This window comes from Pseudopipra pipra, chromosome Z, assembly GCF_036250125.1.
Source record: "Pseudopipra pipra isolate bDixPip1 chromosome Z, bDixPip1.hap1, whole genome shotgun sequence".
In the NCBI taxonomy this organism is placed as follows: Eukaryota; Metazoa; Chordata; class Aves; order Passeriformes; family Pipridae; genus Pseudopipra; species Pseudopipra pipra.
This window is the reverse complement of record NC_087581.1, coordinates 15147909-15169459: the sequence shown is the minus strand read 5'-3', so window position 1 is coordinate 15169459 and position 21551 is coordinate 15147909. Positions and strand designations below refer to the sequence as shown.

General features: G+C 41.5%; 1 protein-coding gene, 1 long non-coding RNA gene and 1 other non-coding gene across 3 annotated transcripts in view; 2 read left to right on the top strand and 1 right to left on the bottom strand.

Moving 5' to 3' along the window:
• LOC135407563 (chondroitin sulfate proteoglycan 4-like) overlaps positions 1 to 7815 on the top strand; it is a 42405-nt gene extending 34590 nt beyond the window's left edge. Inside the window, 2 exon segments of the mRNA XM_064642713.1 lie at positions 196 to 1733; positions 2387 to 7815. Coding sequence (XP_064498783.1) covers positions 196 to 1733; positions 2387 to 2902 — 2054 coding nt within the window. The 3' untranslated portion in view covers positions 2903 to 7815.
• LOC135407902 (5S ribosomal RNA) lies at positions 2270 to 2388 on the bottom strand. Its single transcript, XR_010427070.1, has one exon. It is a non-coding gene; the product is annotated as a 5S ribosomal RNA (ribosomal RNA).
• Positions 7816 to 14791: 6976 nt separating the features above from the next.
• LOC135407564 (uncharacterized) lies at positions 14792 to 21318 on the top strand. The gene is made up of 2 exons (XR_010426924.1): positions 14792 to 15196; positions 15488 to 21318. It is a non-coding gene; the product is annotated as an uncharacterized LOC135407564 (long non-coding RNA).
• The last annotated feature ends 233 nt before the right edge of the window (positions 21319 to 21551 follow it).

Genomic DNA, 21551 nt, shown 5'->3' with positions numbered 1-21551 from the left:
CAGTAGAAAATCTTGTCTCTTATGTGTGACTGTATTTTAAAAGTAGTGATAATACATTTTTAGTTATGACATATAGAAATCAAGGATACTATGAAGGAGAAAATTTTCTGAGCATCATCAGTGTTTGATATCTGATTTCTGAAGTATTGCAACTGTAAAATTGCCAATTACTAAGACTCTTTTCCTTTCTGCCAGGTGCCACAGTCCAGGAAGGAGGCAGAGTATTGATCAATAAAACAAATTTAGATGCTTCAAATCTATTGATTAAACTACCTGACATACAGCGCTCCATGTATGAAGTCTGGTATCAGGTTGTTTCTTTCCCCCAACATGGCATGATTGTTGTTGGAGAAAGAAACGTTACCAAAGAAAAACCTAATTTCTCCCAATACATACTGAACAAATTTGGAATTGTGTATGTACGTGATAATTCCGAATCGCTTAATGACGGTTTCGCTTTTGCTGTTTGGTTAAACCTAAAGAGCGAGTCTGCAACAAAACCCCATAGTGAAGTTTTAGAGGAGATGTTTAATATCACTATTTTTCCAGTGAATGACCGATCTCCAGAACTCAAGACTAAAAGGCTGCACTTGAAAGTCCTGCAAGGAGATATGTCAGTGCTGGGGTCAGAGAACCTGAAAGTTGAAGACTTAGATAATGCCCCAGCTGAGCTCAAATATACCATTGTTAGCAACCCCAATAATGGTTATTTAGCAATGAAAAGCAATCTCAGTGTCTCTATAAAAGATTTCACACAAGCTGATGTTGACAGTGGTAACATTTGGTATGTACAGGATGGAAGTTCATCTTCTGGGGTATTTTGTTTCACTGTGACTGATGGTAAACACTGCCCTTTATACAAACTGTTCAGTCTTGAAGTCATACCAATTGTTCTTGTCCTAGTCAACCTTACCAATGTTGTACTTCCACAGGGCCAGACATCTGTCACTATTACTAATGTTCAGCTTTCAGCTGTCACAAATGGAAAAAGCACTAACATTATGTATGAAATAACTCAGCTACTCAAATACGGGCACCTGATGATTGGAAATAAGCAGGTTACTAAATTTGAACAGGCACATTTGTACTCGGGAAGGCTCTCCTACCACCTGTCAAATCTCACTGCATCCGAAGAAGTACTGAAGTTCATGCTTTTCACTGCAGAAGGCAATCTAACAGGACAAGTGCTGAACATCACAGTGAAGCCTTTAGTACAAGTTGTACCTGATATGCAGATTTCAAATGGAGTGGCTTATAAATTTGGAAGCAGTGACCTGGATGCATCTGAGCTAGCTAATTTGACAAATAGTAATCCTAGATTTGAAGTGATAGTGCCCCCCTCACATGGAAAGATTGTAAAGAAAAAGTTTGTGAGCGATGCAGTGTTTGAAGACATTCAGACATTCACCCAGGCTGACATTGATGGTGGTGTTTTGCTTCTAGACATAGATACAAATATGACAGGCATTGATCTGTTAAATGACTCATTTACATTTATACTCAGGGCAGATGCTGTGCAACCTGCTGTTGGCTGTTTTCAGTATTCCACTGTGCCACACAGTCCTCCACTTGTGCAGGGTTTTATGACAGAAGTGCCTTTTGTAACCAGCATGACTACTTTAAAGGTTCATACTACCTCAAAGTATGAGGCACCAGCTTCCTCACAGGAGGAAGAGCCTGCAGTAGCACCACAGAAGCCTGAATCAACTAAGTGGCCAGGGCAGAATGTGATGGTTTCAGTCTAGGCCTTCCTGGAAACCAGCTTGTAACCAGGAAGGAACTAGGAAGGTGACCAAGGAAGTATTCCATGCTATTCCTTTATGTAACCTAGGGTATAAATAAGGCATTGATAAGAGAGTTCGCTCTCTTCCTCTCCGGCGAGGTTCGAGAACGGTGGGTCCCTGTTTCGGTCGGGCTTATCTGGAGCCGAGGCCTACAGTGACTGCCGTTATCTGCCACGCGTGAGGGGAGAGCCTAGGACCGTGTCTGGCCATCCTGCCTGTTCGAAGGGAAGTGGTGAGATTTTTGCTAGTTTGCCTTCGACTGGCTGTTTGACTTGTTCGGTCCTTGCCCCTTTTTGTCCTTCTCCCTCCCCCCCCCCCCCCCCGGTGTGTGGTATTCTCCTTTTGTGTATCTGTCTTATATGTAAAATATATATATATATATTTGCTATAACTTTGGCTGCTTGGTTTCTTTTTTTTCTTTTCCCTCTCTGGGAGGCGGGTCCTTGTTGTCGAGTTTCGGGGGACTTGGCGGGAAGCCAGCTAAAAGCCTACAGCACCCGGTATTCCCAGGCGGTCTCCCATCCAAGTACTAACCGGGCCGGACCCTACTTAGCTTCCGAGATCAGACGAGATCGGGCGTTCTCAGGGTGGTATGGCCGTAGGGATATCTACATGAGAAAGGCCCATTGCTAAATCTGGCAATGAGAACAAGTGTATCTGAGGAGATAAAGACTACAAGCCAGGTTAATGCCAAGAGTCCCAGAGAGCAAGTGGGTGAAAGCAGCAATGCTTGGTACATCATTATCCCTCTGGTCCTGGTGTCTGTGCTACTCATTGTTGCTGTTACTTTTGTGTGCATTTTGTTAATGTGCCAGAAGAAAGAGAAGATGAAATCACTTGTCAAAAGTCAAGCAGATGCAATCCTCAGTAGTCCAGGTCGGTGTCTGGAATGGAGCTTGACTGTACCTACTGTTACAGTGACTCCTCTTCTGAAGGGTGCTGAGAGAAGTACAGCATCAACATTCATGGCAGTAAGACATGAGCAGCTGCTTCATGCAGTGGTTTCTCCAACTATAGGAAGGCCTCTGCAAAACAGCATTTTAAATCTTGATCCTGAAGTCATCCAATATTGTCGGAAAACAAACCCAACTTTGAAGCGCAATCAGTACTGGTTGTAGTTACTCCAGTTTTGGTCATGCTAATTGATGTAGTATGGAACAGAGAATATATGTTGTTGACATATAATTTGTTCTTTGTACACTCATTTATTATCGGTCAAATAATGCACTAGATGAAATCTAAATACCTGTGAAATAATAATAATAATAATAAAAATCTTAGTGATTACAGTGGCCATAAAAGAAGATTTCCAGCTAGTACATCAGCAAAGTTCTCACTTAATTCAGTGCAGAATTTGGCCTCATGTATTTTGAATGCATTCTATGTATGCACTATTTTTTATTTTCCATGACAGGTAAAATGGAATGTTCTATCATGGGTTACATATTTTTAATAGAATTACTTTTTTTCGAAGAAGTAATTTTTTATAAACGTCTTGTATTCCTTCCTGAACCATAACTTGTATTCGAAGAACTTTAAACTGTTCCAATAGGTAATTACCATGGTGCTAATCTCAATAATATAATTTTGACCTGAAGGCTGTTCAGAGGCCAGTACTGAAGAAACAAAGCTGTGATTATTTTGACGGGTGTTCATCCAGGTCACTGAACTGGAAATCCGGAATTCAACTCAGCAACAATAGTACAGTACTGAATAAGGATTCTGGTAAAATGCTGTGAGATGTTGTTTGTTCTTTTGATTTCTTTTTCCTTATTTGATACTGAACTCTAGCCTTTAGTGTCTGCAGGCTGGCAAAATACATCTGTGACCCGTAATCCACATGCCAAAAACTGTGTATCTGCCAGCCAGCCTGTCTGCTGAATTATCTTCAGGCTTAGGTTATGTCTGGATGTGCATATCAAAATTTTCTCCTCCTGACAAAGGGGTTAATTCTGCTTTCAGTGAAGCAAACATAACTTTCTCTGGAGTCTGTGTATTCAAGCAGATGACAGTAGAATTAAGTCCTGTGCTGCATATTGTCATGTGTCATGGAGCTCCTGATAGAAACAATCCTGTGAGGTAGCATGTATCCTATATTGAAGTTTCACAATTTACCCTTCATCTCCCAGAACACTGAACACATATACCTTACACGCTACGAACAGAGTATTACCTACTTACTAACTTTGCTCTGGTGATAAAATGTGCAATAGTTTCTGTTCAAAGGGAATATTCTAGCATTTTTGGAAATCCAAGCTCTACTGTGATAGCCTCCAGTTAAGGTCCAGTTTTTCTTCCACAGAGGACAAATGACAAAATTCCTGTTGACTTCAAAAAATGAACTGAATAAACTCAAGGGAATGGTGTTGTGATCATAACCAGTTTCTTACTACCACTCAAATCCTCATCTATTTTCTACCTCTATATTGTTACGGCTTCCAGATAGCTTCTTCGTAAAAACACTGTTCTCAGCACTCTCAGGACTGCACTCGCTCAGTTAACACTGGAATACCTTTTTTATTTAGGCCTACGTACTGTCATTTTCACTTTTATACAATGGATTTATGGATCTCAAGAGCCTGGGTACTATTCATTTCATGCTGCTTTGTTTTGGATGATTTTTTATTGTTGATGATTAGGTATGTTTCTGTAATTTATATATTTCAATTATGGGAAATTTTTACCTACAAGGAGGGCCAGACTTAAACTCCATACTGCTGTGTTCTGATAACTAAACACAGGAGCACTGGGGATAGTCCCTCTCATTTTTACCACCTCTGCCATGTTCAGCCATGATCGCGGTGCATTTTTAAGCAATACATTTTTCAGAGCCCACTTCAAGAAGAGTAGCTCATCACCAGAAAATATGCAAGCCATCTCTTCAGCTGCTCAAGTTGTTAGGGCACCAGAGACTAAAGATATGAACCCCTTTATATGCTCAAACTAAAATGTATTTGAACACCAAGGTTTTTTGTCTGTCATTACCATATTTTCCCTGATGGCAGCATGTGAATTCAAGTAACTGATCAGTGTAAAAGGCTTGGGATGTTCATGTGTCTCTTATGGACCACTGTAGATCTGCATTGTGGACTTTTCTGCTTTTCCAAGAAGATCTCTGGCACTGTTTTGAGGTGATGTTGTCAGCCATCACAGAGGCAACCCAGCATCCTTTGCGGAGGTACAGCTGTACGTCTTTTGCCATTTCCTGAGACCTCTTCTACTAATACCAAGCAGACAGCAGCTTCCTCCAGATCCCAGCTGTCAGCTGCAGGCTGCCTCCAATGCCTTCTGGACAGTAGCAGCAACCTGATCCCTTTACACCTTCTCCAAGGCCACACTCCAAGGAGGAGTAAAGAATTGTAATCCTGACGCTTTCCTGATACCTAATGAAGCCTGCCTCACATTGCTCTACCACTGAGACTGTCCTGTTAACAGCAAGAGGTCTCATGCTCCAATTCTGACCAGGAGATCAAGCGGTGTGCCTACAGTTTGGTACAGTTTGGACAATGCCGAAAGCTCCTGGAGTCTGGTGACAAAATGCACACTGCTGACTTGTGACAGGCTGAACAAAAATATGAAAGTGAAATGCATGCTTCATGAGATTATTTAATAAAGATATCGGGATGTGTAGTAGAGATGGAGCATGGGGCTTCCGTATTGCTGGCAATGTAAAAGTGAGACCATGACATAATAGTGACGAAGTCAAAGAACCTGCAATGCAATTAGAACTCCACAACTGGGCATTCCTGAGTTTGAGCACTTGCATGCTCTGCGCAAGGAATCCTATATGAAAACCTCAGAAAAGGTGACAGAATTTGTGCAGTCTCTTTTGGCTTTAGCATAAGGGGATGAAGTCTTACTCACTGTTTCCAAAATGGCTTTGGCTGACAACAGATGTTCATTTCAAGTAGATCAGGAATTATGGGATTGAATCTTAAGCATTTGGCTCAATTTTTAAAACATTGAGGGTTTTTTCCAATTTTGCTTTTTGTTTGTTTTTAACTGTTAAAATCAGCCTAAACACCTAATTCATCAGAGTAGTGTGCAAGCATTCAGTTTTCTCCCTCAGCTGTTGCTACTGTGAGGCAGCTGTGCCAAAATGGCTACCATATTATGCAGTGTTTTAATGAAAACTGTGTATGGATGTGAGCTTATTGTGTCAGTGATTACTTGGTTTAATGCAAAATGCAGAGGTAATATTGTAGCTGATTACTACATATGAATTTTGCTTTAATATCCCACCCTGAATCCCTATTTAAAAAAAAAAAAAAGTAAAAAATCTGATTACAATAATGTGAACTTTCTCTGTGGATGGTACAGAGTAATCTTTGCCAGAGGACAGTCTACGTTGTTCACACATAGATGTTTTATACAGATGAGAGAAGTCAGTCCTGGCTTAGCTAGAAGTCCAGCTTTGAGATGGTACAATCTAGCTAGGATGAATCACATACTGGGTTTCCTATATTACTATCAATCTAGAAAACTCAAAAAAACCCCACATTTTGTGCTTATGGATTCTTTTGTGATTCTAGGAACCTACATAGTTAACGGTCAGGATCTGGTTTGAATATTTTGGTTGTTTCACTTGACCTTGAAGTTATATGTTTTATTTAGTGAAGATGAGGTTTGTGAAGGATTCCCTTTTTTACCAAATGGAGTTCTAAACTGCAACATGGAAGTCCCTTGAAAACATATATTAAATCAATAAACTGTTTTGTTTATAATCTACACAGTTAAGTTTTTATGCTTTCTTTAAAGACCTGTGCAATGCCGTGTCACAACAGTGAAGAGACAGAACAGGATTCCTGTGCCAGTAACAGCATTCTTCTGAGTTTTATGATGTTTATTTTTCAAATTGCACATATGCTGGGATGGCTATTTTGCCGTGCCCAGTGCAACACAATGTGTATGGCTAGAAAAGGAGAGACCTCTCATTGTGCATCTAACCTGGCCATGTCCAGCGCTTCAATGAAAGTAACGTGAGAATAAATGCATTGATTTGAACTTGCTCTAACAGGACTGCACTGGGCTAATTTCAGGAAGATTTTCTGTTATTTAGCTGCACATGATTAGAAGATTTTAAAATACCACATTCTTAACTGTTAATACATCAGTGGTGTTTAGTCTTTGATTTTTCACTTGATCAAAAGTATGCACTTACTCCAGCCTCACACCAAATGCATTGTTCAACCTGATTTTTTTTTTCTTAATCAGAACTCAGGTGCTTCGTAGTTGTTCCTGTAACTTGAGGTAAGGCACTTTTCTCTTGATGCATCAGAAATGCTGGTGGCCTGTGGGAGCAGCTTCCCCTGCACCATGACTCAGCATCCTGAGCGCAGAAATCTGTCTCAGCAGTAGCGAGTCTGGTTCCCCTCCTACAGCTCAGAAAATGTTGGTTTGGGAAGAAGATAAAATAGGACAGAAATGGTCATAAACCTCTTATGGTTTTCCTTTTATTAAAATATTAGTAAGGGCCAGCTACAACTTTCCCTGCAGTATCCTATTACTCCCTACTACAAGGCCAAATCCAGAGTGAATGTACTTACGTGTCCTTAGCTATAGGCTTCCATCCTGCCTGCATTGTTTTTTTCAATCAGTCCTTGTGATGCTATGTTGAAGTACATTCTGTGAATATTTTTAAATGGGCTGAAAATAATTGTCCTGGCATATTCAATGGAAACTGTATTAATTTATCTTCACCCATTTCAAGCTAAATAATTCCTGCTAGAGCTTGCATATGTAATCCCAGAACAAAATGTTCTTTCATTGCAACTGGGGAAATCTGTATTTTCACATCGGTTTGTACGGAGATTCTGTGTGGTGAAGTGCTAGCTTTATGTGATTGTTTCCTCATTTCTAGTCTTGCTGCTCGGTTATATTTGTGGGAATGCTTTATACATGCTGGTAGGCACTGCCAGACATGGAGTTATTTATAGGCTGAGATTTCAGCTGCAAAATATTTGCATAGCATCACAGTGAGAGGGGCATTAGTTTGCATAAATTTGTTGAGTAAAAATGTAGGATGAGCAGACTGAGCATTGATATGGGATGTTACCAAGTGTCAGAACTTCTTTGAAGAACACAAGCAGTAGATCGGAATAACTTCATGCGATGTATAGCATGTGAATGATCACAGAGATTTGCTCCAGCTGATACACTGTACAACTTCATCTTGCACAGGTCCTTTTATATATGGTGCATGGAAGCACATTGATGAGGAAATTCTTGAGAGAATAAAAAAAATCAGAGTAATCAAGAGTTTGTATTTCATATGCAAGTACATATTCAAGCACATATAAATGAAAGGCAGAAGCACATAGGAGGTTGGTTCGAGACATGCAAAGCCACCAGGGAAGCTGCTTTGCTTAGCAGTGCGTGCTGAGGAAGAGGTTGTTTACAGAGGCAGGGGAAGGTAGTAGGATTACAGAGACAAGCTTTCTGGCATTAGATAAGAGTTTCTAAAAGCAGGGGAAGGTCATTTGGAAGTAGACCTATGGGCTTGTTTGAAAGGCGGAGGTGATGTGCTGGGTTCAGCCTCAGACAAGTAGGCTATGAGCCACTACTACTTGCAGAGCTCACCTCACCACGAGAGAATGGGAAGAGAAAGTATCAAGAGGAGTTTTGTTCCCACTAAAGGGGACAGTTGTATTGAGAGAGGGGTATGAAGACCTAGAAGTTCAGTTTGCCTTTTCTTCTGCTTCCCTCTGCAGCTAGCAAGAAATCTAGTAGAAATAAATCTCCTATGGCATGAACATTTTGAATGTTGACTTAGGAAGGTGGCTGCCTTTCAAGAAGTCCAGTTGTGGGTTCATCAGATCAGATTACCAAAATTCTTATATAACCATCTCCCAGTCTGGCTGAGCTAAGTTGCCTAGGGTGTAACTCAGATGTTAAAGTCTGTTGGCATGAATATTACCTTAAAAACAGAGCTGCAAGGTTCAAAGTGCAGTGAAGTAAGGTGAACTTGCTTGGGCTTTTGACTGATTGTAGTTGTAATTAATGATTAATGGTAAATCTAGTTATCTGCAGACACTGAAAGGTATTTATAAGTAAGGCAACAGAGGTCTTGATTTTGGGCACTGAGCTAAGTAATGCAAACAAAGATGGACCTGAGCTTAGTCCTTGAAAGAAAGGAAAGTAGCTTTAGAACTGGTCTTGCTTACACATGGCTGAACAAAATACTGTTGAAGAGCAGCACTAGGATAAAATTAGACCAAGGAGTAGAAGTAAGCAGAAGTATGATGAATTGACTAGAACAATCAAGTGGCTACTTTATAGAATCCCTTAGCCAATCTGTATTGGCCATCTCAGGTTCAATATGCTTCTAGAAATGCTATAGTATAATCATCAGTGAGACAAGTTGCTCATTTTTCTTCCTTGAATCACCTTGCTCCTGATTGCAGGACTTATGTTCATTTAGTCTTCCCTGTGGTGCCATTTCTGGGATTTGGAGACATCTCCTTGCTTCTGAGCATGGGATCTGCCCTCAGAAGCGCAGTACTTCTCTGTGTGCCATTCAAGAGCCAATAGGCAGGTCACAGTTGGTCATCACAGATCTCTGTTGTAGCCTACTCTAATCTGAACCCACGAATTACAGTTAAAGACACATTTAATCTCATTCCCATTTCACTGGTTCCCTAGAAAGTGTGGAAGTTTCTAAAATGATGAATTCATAGTGCCCCTCAGTGACACCACAGCTCAGGAAGAAGCAGCTTGTTCCCTCAACACCTAGTTCAGCTGCACCTCGTGCTGTGCTTGGCAGACCTTGGACATTTGGCAGCCTATTTCATGTCATAGTGGGCTGTTCCACAGACAGAGGACAAAAGCCTTCACTGCTGGCCTCTGCATTGCTGCTGCTGTCAGAGAGGTCCTCTCCTGCATCTTGAGTGCAGCTGCAGAAGAGGGAGTTGCTCTCAGTGGCTGTCAAGCAGTGGAGCCCTGATCTAGTTTCACAGATTCCCTCCTTCCACCCAGCTGGGAAATTCTCGGGTTGCCTGCTGTGAGCAGAGGGCAGTACTTTTCTAAGAAACCCATATGTACACATGTTCTGCTTTCTTTAAAACAAACCCTCTTTCTTTTCTAAGAAACACAAACACAGAAGAAGAATATATATATAAATCAGAGCCTCTGCCAGGAGCAGTTGTAATAGTTGTAAACAGTGCATCTCCTCCCAGGCATTAGAGCTACAATCTGTATAGGATGGATGTACAAACCTGAATGCAGCTTTGTCCATTACCTTAGTGACAGTTAATGTCACTCTCCATTGTGTCATTTTCCTCAAACAAGTCTGACTGCCTAGGAATTATTTCTGTTAGGGAGCTGGTTTAATTGATCGGTGGTCACAAGTCACCAGTACATGTTTCTTTAGTTTATGGGAAAGTTCAATGAGAAGGCATTCCAGTGCATAGACTTTGCAACAGAAAAATTCTACTTGAAATGATTCAAAGTCTTTTTAACTCCAGAACTCTTGGAGCTGATAAGTGTATTTCAAGGAATAGCATGGCTGCTGTTGGCAACTTCTCCACCTTTTCTGCTTTAGGAAAAAAAGTACACCAACCCTGCTACATATGAGTAACTGTGGAATAGTTTGAGATAAATAGGAAAATGTATTTTGTCTTCAAACTCTTTTCTGATGATGCAAGATGTGGACCTGTTTCTTTCTTAGCTATTGACATCATAAACAAAATACAGCAAAAATGATGAGGCCACTTGTGCAGCCAGTGCAGAGTCCTCTGAGACTATGACTGCCTTTCTTCAGCAAGTGCAGAGCAGCTGTAGCTGGAAATGTGTTTTGGATGCTGTGTGGGGAAATCATCCAACTGTTTATACTGACAGCACATGCTTAAGAAATACCAGAGGTGGATCCAGCAACTATGTCAAGAAGGTATTTTTATTTTCTTGTTTACAGTTTCCATAGAGGAAGGAAGTTACTTTTTTCCTATTAGGAGATATTTATATTTACAAAGTACTTCACTGAGCTCAACTTTTTGTCCCATGCTAGAATGGATGACAAAAGTGACTAACAGCTTCTGCACAAGCATGTGATTCAGAGAAGGAGGAAGATGCCTGACTCAAAGTCTCTGCAGTCTGCCTTTGAAGATTCCACAGGCACAGGAAATGGCACAGCCTCTCTTGCTTTTAGGGCAGACAAACAGGACTCCTGCATCCTTTGAAAATAACACAGATGTTGGAAATACAGGTACTTACACAGCAGATTTGTTGCCTGACTGGTTGAAAGTGACTTCTCTGTGCCAGTTTGCTCCTTCAGACCTGACTCAGAGAGATCTCTCATGGAGGGTGTAATAGGAGCAAACATTGTTGACACCATGTTATAGGTTAGAAATCCAGGAGAATTTTTTCTTCCCCCTGCCCCCCACTGTAGGAAAGATGGAGTTTGAATGGAAAGGGGGAAAGGAGTCAATTAGCCTTACAAAAGAACTAGCTGGCCAGACCGCATTCGGATGGCTCCATCAGAGGCTGGGGGGAGAGGGGAGGAGTTTTGGGAGGGGGTGGCTGGCTCTGCTCGGAGGGGAGAGGTCAGAGGGCTGAGTTCTCTCTCTCAGACGGAGACGGGGGTCTGCATGCGGGCATTTGGAGAGAAGGCCTGGAGATCTGTCTTTCTGGCTTCCTGTCCTGGTCAGCCCTGACTGCTGGCCTCAACTTGCCTGCGAGCTGTCTTTTGTCTCCAGCCTGGACCTGCTGCGTTTTCATCAGAGAGTCTCTGTGCTCACTGGGAGAAAAGGAGGAGCTTTGAAACACCGTCATCTGAGAACAACAGTGAGTCCCGTGGGGGGTGGACTGCTTTTCCTCCTGCCCTTCTTCCACTGCGGGAAGGGTCTCTGTTTTGTTTTTTTTCCGGCTTCTCCTGCGATCCGAGACCACCCCCCAGACCCCCTGCAGGTCACCACGAGAACTGCAGGCCCTGCACCTCCAGCGATCCAACAGCGCCCCCGCCAACCGTGATTAGAACTGCGCTAAAGACAGAGAAGTATCCAGACTTTTATTCTTTTATTTGAAGGGAACTTCTGGGTACAGGACTATTGTTTAGTTGTTTTTATGTTCTGTTACTGTTCTTGCCAACATACATCCATCTTTTAATAAAGGGTTGTTATTTCTTCTTTTTTTCCCACACTTCCTCGATTAAAGCCCCTTAATTTTTGAATTTACAATTGCTGAGAGAGAGGAGTTTGGTCTGTCTCATAACTCATCCTCTTTAACAAACATTCCAGTCTCTTCAACGGAGACACACCAGCATGTTGCTCCACCTGTGAAAGCCAGTGGTCATAGCCACTGATAAAAAGGAAGAACATCTAGTGAGCTCTTTCACTCAGGTAAATCACAACAAGGACCTGGGAATCACCATACCTTTGTAGCTGATGGCATACAGCAACATTCACAAAACCTTCAACACTCCAGTAGGAGCCCTGGCAGTGCTTCGTTTCACTAGGAGATGCTGAAATCAAACTGGCCACTCCTTGGGCTTGCATTGGATTTACACTCTGCTCAGGGATGGAGTAGAGAGCCCAGACTGGCAGTTCAGGGTATCAAATGATCTGGCTCTAGCCTACCCCTTGTCACTGAGTTTGCAAATGCCACATCTTCTGGGAAAGTCTTGGTGGTGTTAGGTAGGGATGGTGATTGGGCCATTCATATAATATTGTGGGAATGCAGGTTTAAACCTTCTGCCTCTCTGACCGAGAAAGGTATCTGCTCCCAGGAGACAACCCAAAGCTGTGAACCATAGGGGCTCTTTGCAAAAATACTGAATGAGCAAGAAGATACTAAACAATCATCATCCAGAGTGCTTTCCAGAGAACTAGGCTCAAGACTACAGTAAGCCAGGTGAGTGTTCCGCCCTTTCCACTACTGTGTGCAAAAAACAAAGGAAAATATGTTGTTGTCTAGAGGAACCTCCAGGGTTTCCTAAGGAAAATTGCTGAGCTAGTTTAGCTGTTACTTGAGTCACTGACTAGGGAAAGCTGGGAGACTGAGCTGAATGGAGACTGGCCCTGTCTTGCAGCCTGCAGCTGGGAACCAACCTCCCTTTCATGATTCAGACCTTGTTTCTTACTTTCTGCTGGCATAGGCAGCTGCAACCTGTTTCAGTTGCTACTGTGGAAACCTTTTTCAAATATCTAATGATTCTTTGAACTGTGTGTATGAGTTTGTGTGTCTAACACAGTACCTTGCTATTTTTATTTGGTTTTTTTTTTTCTATAAAGCCACTGACTCCCAGCATTGGTGGGAGTTGTCTAAATATTCAGATGTTCTTCAACAAAGGCATTGCATAAATTTTCTTCTCCAGACAACCCCTCTTAAATGTTAATACCAAGGGGTTTTTTCCTATTGCTTTACTGCTTTTTTTTGTTGTTGTTTTTATTTTCTGTTCTCATACAAGCAGTCCCACAGAAATCGTATCGTCAGACTTTCTCTACAGTCTCAGGCAAAGCAAATTTTCTGATATTTTACTGCCACACAGCAATTACTCAACAGACACATTTTCCCATTCCTTTTGCAACAATGCTTACTTTGTTTTCAAGTTTTGACGGGTTATATTCATCTATGTCTTCTTTATCTTGACAGATTGTTTTCCTGCTGCTGCTCCAACTTCTGCTGTTAATCTAACATCTGATAAATGGACCCAGCTGGCAGCAGATGTGAACCCACCATGGCAGAGTCTCTTTCTCAGATGAGAAAGAGAATCACATTCATAACCATGCTGTTTTGGATTCATTTGCAAGAAGGTATTTTGACTTGCTTTTTAAGAATGCAGGAGACAGCCTTCATGGAACACTGTCCAAGCTTGCTGCAGAACGAATTTTTATTAAATGCTGCTTTTAGGAGTGTAGGAATAATAATGTAAGGCTGCAGGGTTTAACTTCCAAATCCCTTGGTACTTGCCATCAGGTTTTTCAGGTCAGTGCATTTCAAAACCTTGTTCTGTATTTATCTGAACATGGTACAAATAGCTACTCATGTCTAGGCTACAGGTAGGTTAGGGACAACATTGGGACACAGAAAGGCCCCTCATCAAGTGTAACCGAAAATGATATATAATAGGAAGGTAGTATAAAATTTAATAATCTCAAATATTTCATTTCAGTCTCCACAGTGATCTTTTAGGTATGGTAAGGATGGTGTGAAGTGATGACTATGTACTAGGACAAGATGGCATAACAGGTGTATTAGTATAATGCTGTCAACTCTTCATGAGTTTTCTGGATTTCATGGAGTTTCCTAGTGTCTTGTCTGTGCTGACACGCTTTATTATAGTAAAATAACTAACTAAACCCACTGATGATCTGATACTGAGCCCAAAATTTATCAGTGATTCTTCTTTCTGTGTTCTCATTAGTGAGGTGGTCATTTCTTTAATCAGTAGAAGATGAGGAGCAGCAAGATTAATGAAGTCTAGCTTCCTGTGTTTTATAGGCCCTTATCCCGCCCTTCAGCTCCTTTCCACCAATCTTACTCAGAAAAGCTTCCGTGGTTCCTGTGGCTGATTCAGGGGTCCACGTGTAGGCTCTGCAGAAGGGTCTGGACAGGCTGGATCAATGGGCTGAGGCCAGTGGTATGAGGTTCAAGTGCCAGGTCCTGTCCTTGGGTCACAACAACCCCAAGCAGTGCTACAAGCTGGGGTCAGAGTCGCTGGAAAGCTGCCCAGTGGAAAAAGACCTGGGGATGCCAGTCAACAGAGGCTGAACATGAGCCAGCAGTGTGCCCAGGCGGCCAAGAAAGCCAATGGCAACCTGACCTGTATTAGCAATAGCGTGGCCAGCAGGACCAGGGCAGTGATCCTGTACTGGGCACTGGGGAGGCCACACCTCAAATCCCATGTCCAGTTCTAGGTCCCTCACTTCAAGAAAGACATTGAGGTGCTGGACTGTCCAGTGAAGAGCAATGGAGGTGATGAAGAGTCTAGAGGATAAGTCCTATGGGGAATGGCTGAGGGAGCTGGGGTTGTTTAGCCTGGAGAAGAGGAGGCTCAAGGGTGATCTCCTAAAAGGAGATTGTCGCCATGTGGGGGTTGGGCTCTTCTCCCGAAGGTTGGACTCAAGTGATCTTGGAGATCTTTTCCAAACTTAATGATTCTGTGTCTTGACAAAATGTGCCTACATGCTGGCCAGATGGCTGCTACCTCTTCAAATAGAGACACTGAGTTGGATCTGTCTTTGATTCACCATAAGATACTAAAATGAGCTTCTTTCTTCTTTTAGGCTGCCAGTTTTCCATGAACTTGTAAGAACTTAGCATCTTTGAGAATGTTGCACCTCTCTCAAATTTGGCTCAAGTTGGCTGTTGACTGAAACTGGAGTTGGGAGGCAGACAGGCAGATGGCATATTTGCACGAGGGTTGTTCCTCTGGAAAAACAAGCTAAAAGAAGAAAACAAATTCACACAGAAGAAACCTGGTAAAATTATGTTTTGTAGATAATTGAAGAATGAAGAATTGTGTTTTAGAACATGTTCTGTGATTGTCAAAGATAAATATTACTAACACCCTGCTACAGCTTTTCCTTTCTTTTTCCTGGTGGTTTTCCTTGGGCTTTTTTTTTTTTTGTTTTTATGTTTGTTTGTTTTGTTTTGTTTTTTTTGTTTGTTTTTGTTGTTGTTTTTGTTTTGTTTGTTTTTGTTTGTTTGTTCGGGTTTTTTTCGTTTCTCACCCAGTTTTTTTCTTTTCTATGCTTCAATTGTACGGGGAGACTGGACTTCTGAAAAACCTCCAACCACATTCACATGTAACAATATCTGAGGGAAAAAAAAGACAAAATGGAGTTTTCCTCTTCCTAGAAATCAGTGACACTGAACAGGAACTGCACATGACTACAGGTGACAGTAGAAAATCAACTTAGCCTGATCTGCAGCCCAGTGTTTTAGATCAAAGTGGATAATCCTGGGCTCTTCTTAAGGAAGAAGTGTTATCTCTGTGCAGCATTGATGGGAGCAAAATGAAACAAACTTTTCAGTGGTGATGTCTGTTTGGAAAAGTAGTTGGAGAGGAACCTAAAGCAGAATGTTATGATGTAGAGGGAAATTTGAGGAAATCAAACGTCTCTCTCTTATGAGAAGACTACTAAGACACAAGCGTTTTGCTGTACAAGAAAAATACCCAGATCTGTCTTGATGATGGCCTGTGGAAAGTTAACAGGTAACAGAGGTAACAAAAAATGTCAGAGTGAACTTTGATGCCAACTGTGAGGAAATTTATAAATAACAGAAACGATTTCTAGTGCACAGCTTAACTATTGCTAAAACATGCTTGGGAACATCATTGTGCTTTTGTTTATTTGGAAGTCTTTAAATTAAGCTTGAAAGTAATTCTTAAATATGAATTGTAACCCAAAGATATCCATAGCTTAAAGAAACTTGAAGTCTGAAAAAATAAGAACTCAAGGACTCAAGGAGTAAAGCTTTGTCAAGCAGAAATGTCCTGTTGAAAGAACAAAGTAAAAAAGGAATGCCAGCAGCCAAGCAAAGGGATCCTACTCACCTCATTTCCTCGAGAAAGGGGAAATGAATGGCTGGCTTATCCTGATGCCTGAGCACATCCTCCTGGGCACAGCACATGGATACTCCCCTTCTGGCCTCTACTTTCTCCCATTTCAGCAACCTCCAGTCTCTAGGTCCAGTGAGGGTGGGTACTGCCTGCCTGAATACATGGACTTCTGAGGTGGTGGGATGATCATTAGGCTCTTGACTATCTCACGCTTTGCTCTGACAGACAGATTGGTGCCTAAAATTCCCCTAAAATAATGACAGATCCATAGAATGCTCTTAACCTCTTTGAATTAGGCTATGATATAAGTATGCTGCTAGGCATTTAGGAGTCCAACCAAAGATACCTTAAATTGCTGATTGGCCTCCAGTGCACTCAATCTCTGTCATTGCAGATGTTTTTCTCAAAGGCTAGTGAAGTTTTGGGTTGGGAGGGGATTTACAGACTTGGAAGGAAAGAGCAGAGCTGGAAGGGTTGCCTTATACTTCCCTAGGCTTTTGTTAACTAACACTATTACTGAAAGAGTCAAGTAACCATCTGTCTGCAGCTGGGTGCCTATGCAAGGCCCAACAAAGACAGTCCTCACAGTGCTGTGCTCCCAGAGCACAACAGTTCTCCTATTGTCCAGTGCAGAGATGTTTAGGTCCTTCCCCATGTTTAAACAGAAGAAATCATTATTCCTTTTCAAAAGGAAATTACATTAGCGTGTGTTTCTAAATGAACTTATCTTAATAAGCAAGGCAAGAACATGTCTATGACACTGGAGAAAAATATTCTAGATGTTTTGTCCTGCATTTTCACACTGTGTTGCAGCTCACACTATTAGAAAATTAAGAAAATCTGTTTCTCACTTTGGTTTCAAATTCCTAGAAGTCATTATTATTATTACAGAACATCTAGCTGCTGTTTGGTGTCCTCAATGAAGTAAGGATGGTAGTCTGAACAGGGATCCAAAGAACAGGTGTCCATATCAGTGGAAGTTACCAAAGTAACTTGTAAAGAGGCCAGAATCTCTGGAGGATACACAGTTTAAATAACCTTTCTGTAATTAATGGACTTAATTTGATTTTTTAGACCATTAAACTATAGAAGGTTTCTCACTTGATTTTTTTGGTTTTGTCTTTGTTTTTTTTCCTCAGATAGAAGTGTTGTGCAACTCCCTAATGCCAAGTTTTTGTTTTTTCTGTATTTCTAATCATAGAATCATGAAATGATTTGGATTGGGGTAGAAGGGGCCTTAAAGGCTGTCTAGTTCCAATGCCCCTGCTGTGAGCTGGAACATCTTTCAATAGACCTGGTTGCTCAGAGCCCTAAATGATGGCTCTATATGCCTGTCTTGAGCTTTTTAATCAGGGAATAAATGTTCTTGTCAAATGAAATGAGGGAAAATACAAATAAAACTGAGATGATTTATTTTTAAAAAGCTCACTTACCTTTCAACACTGCTATTTTGAATTATCATGGTTGAACTGTTAGGGTGAAAAAAATGAAAATTATTGCAATAGAGGAAATTACAAGGATACTGTTAATTGCAGCCTAGGAAGTAAATGAGGTGAGCCTTTCCCAGTATAAAAATATGCAGTGTCTTATAAACATGGTATATTAGCAAAATAAATAAACTCAAGTTTGAGAAATTCTTTAAGTCATAAATAAACAACAAAAAATATTTTGAGCAAGAACAGATTTGTAATGATTTTTCTACCTCTTATCTGAGCGGAATTTAAATTAGATTCAGTAATTCAGTAGTTTTATGTTTTTTAGAGACATCCCAACAGAAACCATTCAATTAGAAAGATAAGTGACTCTTAATGGTGTGTTTTAAAATGTCCCTAAGTATTTGGGTTACATTGGTAATGGCAAGAACTATCCATTTTGAGGTACATATTCAAAGCAGGGTATTTATATATTTTGGGAGTTGTAGCAGGAGTGATAACCTTAGTTTTACTAATAACTTGAAAATATTTTGAGTGTGACTTTTAGCTTTCAAATATTTCTCAACTTCACAGTAAATGAAGAATGACATGTATTTGTGGTTAGTTCTGCCTGAAATCGCTCTGTCATGAAACACTTCCCTTTCATTAACCAGAATTTACTGCTTGCCACTTGCTTTTCCAAGAAAATAGAAGCTTTTGTTTTCATTTTTGCTTACTTCAGTTGACTTCTTAAACAAAAGGAACATTTTGTATTCCTGTATCAATTAAGGAGCAGAGGATACAAGGATTCAAGCTTAGCAGCATGCAGGAATATTAAGACAAGCAATTCAAGTTTTGTCCATACACTCCTTGTGCATCAATTCAATTATTTTCACAATTTTTACATCATTTGCAAAACGTGTAGATCTGTAGTTTACCTGTGATCAGTTGCTCTGAAAAGGAAGAAATAGATAATAAGAGGTAGCTAAATATGCAGATCAAGGTTTTAGAAATCCTGGCTTCTAATCCTAACTGGCATTGATTTAGTCAACGTCTTTAGGTGAAGTTCTTTAACAGGGAGGCCATTTGCACACATTTTCAGGGCCCCAAAATGAATAAACACCTAATAAATAAACACCCACCCCTTATCTTCTGTTTGTCCCAAATGTTTTACTCTGAAGTGACTCTTGACCGAATTAACATGAAGATTTCTACATTAATGTTTTTAAGGGGATTTTGGAGAGGTTTTTTGAGTAAATCAGTGGAATTCAGTCATATTCCAGTCTCAGAAAAGTGTGAGATTGTGGGACATGAATTGCTGCTAATAGTGAGCGTAAAAACTGATCTGAAAGCAAAGGTACCTGCAAGGGGCTTAGCAGCGATCTAGGGTGCAAAGACAGGGGCACAGGCTCAGCTGTACTGCCTTTGCATCTTGTGTTCTCACTGCCTCTCACGCAAACAACCCCAGTGTGGCGCAGGCAGATGGTCCCGTTCCCCACTCCCTCCTTTCCTACTATGGTGGGAAGAACCCACCTGTACTACCACAAGTTCATGAGGTCCCACACCTACTCATCTCTTTTTCCATCCCTCTCTTTGCCTTGTTCATCGTGTTCAAATTATACAGCTGGCTCTGCCTTTCTCCTTCTTGTTTTGTGCCACAGAACCCTTGCCTGCAATAGTAACTCTCTTTAGTTGAATATAATTTGTTCATTCTTCCATATATGCAGGTACTGCTACTTCCAACAATGACTATTTCAAAGTGTGGTGGAGTCTTGGTGTCATGTCATAGGTAGCTCATTGTCCAGAATTTCCAGTACTGAGAAAATTCTTGAATACAGGATTAATTCTCTTCCCAGGCATTGAAAGTGCCTGAATCTGTCCTGCTGGCAGTTCTCTGCAATGCCCTTCCTTGCAATAAACCCTGAAAATATGTTCACAGGATACAACCACTCTACAGGCTCACCATGTTATTTTCCATGTGCTTGTGGAAAATGCTATTTCATTTTGTGTGCTGATTAAAAAAAAAAAAAAGGCATTTTGACTGATTGTCATGAACCATGTAAAGAGAAAAAGACCCCAGTGGTGTTACTGTGAATAAAACTTGTGTGACCTTGCCTGCAATGTATCTAACATAGAAAATGACTAAAATTCAGGTTTTCTTAGTAACTCCATTATGTCAACATTTCCTGGTTGCAACAGTCATGGGTTTCTTTTTCACTGAAACATGACGAGTTGGGCAATGTGACCTCTTGCTGGACAGGCTGGAAAGATGAGGCTACAAACAACACTAAATCCATTGTTACACATTCCCTCTGTTCTCCACACCTGTAATGCTTTGTTTCCCCTGTGCTCCACAGGCACCTCTTTTTTCCAATTTTATTTTTCTGTGGTTTGATGAAAAGACAAATAATGGGAGCAAAACACAGGGGGGAAAAAATGATAGTTGAAAACATCAGGAAAAAATAATTTTCCAAGTGCTTAAGTAGCAAGGCACTCTCGAAGTGCACAAAGAATAAGATAGCCTTTTTCTATTATTATTTCAAAGTTATTTATTTCTATAGGATTCTTGCTGATTTGGGTAGATGCAATGACCAAAGATGACTGTCTACGGTTGTCATAGGTTGAGATTGGCCCCTCTGAGAGCAGGGGGCCCAGAGGGGATTGGGTGCCAGGGCAGTGTTCCCTTGAGGGCCAATCACCCCTCGTCTTATTCGCTTCTGCTGAAAAATCATATATACACAACCGGCGGAAGTTGTGGGGAATTCTGCCTGTGTCTGCTGCTGTGTGCGGGTGTGAGAAGGCCAAGGGGTGGCAGAGCCTCCTTCTTCCCCCTCAGGGGGGAGAGGAGGCCCTGCATCCCCCAGCCCTGCCTAAGCCGGGGTTGGAGGCAGCATTGGAGTGAGTGTTTGTGAGGGGCGACTCACAGCACCTGAGGTAAGAGGGAGGAGGCCAGGCCCTCTTCCCCCCCCTGCAGCTGGGCTTCAGGGCGCTTGGGGCAGTGTATAACTGGACCGAGCTGCCTGTGGCCAAGGCTAGGGGGCTTTTCCCCCCACTGCATTTAGGCTGGTGAGGGGTGGATTCTAAGGCTTAGTATTGAAGCTGAGCCAAGAGACAGGCTGGAGGAGGAGGCTCGGTTGCCAGGAGAAACAGTTGTGATTCATTGCAACAACTGGAAGAACTCCAGGCAAGAATTGGAGATGGGCCAAAGGGCTCGGGAGTTGCCCTACAGAGGTTTGACCGGGGACAGCCGAAAGCTGACTTGGAGAACGTTTGATAAGCTGACTACATTACAGCAGCTTACGAACCGAGGTATGATGAGTGAGAGAGAGGATGACACAGCAGAAATGGCACAAAACCAAGGAGAAAGGACTCAAAGCTGTCTTCTTGGACTCTGTGAAGAAGAAAGGACTGTAGCAAACAGCTGGAGGTTGGCGGGGGAGTGTTTCAGGTTCCCTGAACACTCCCATGAGAGAAAGACTGGTTACCTATCAGCTCTGAAGGGCTTTTCCTGGACTAATTGAGGGAGGATCTTAAAAGACTTATAGAAGTGTAATATATATATATAGTTGCTTTTAGCTTGTAGAGTATTTATTTGTGTAAATAAATGTATATTACTTCCCCTTTACCCCCTATAGAAGCCTCTGCCTGAAAGTTTTCTCTTCGGTGTTGAGATGAATTGTGGGAAGGGGTGGGGGAAGCCTGGAAAGTGGATTTTGGATTTCTAATGTGGCTCAAACTGCCACAATGTGCTACTCACTTTTTCTTAAAGTTGCACCCCTTCGCTATATTCTGTTGTAACAAGTTGTGAATAAGACAGTTGCAGAGTCATTGCTGCAATTATATCTGAAAAGTAAAACT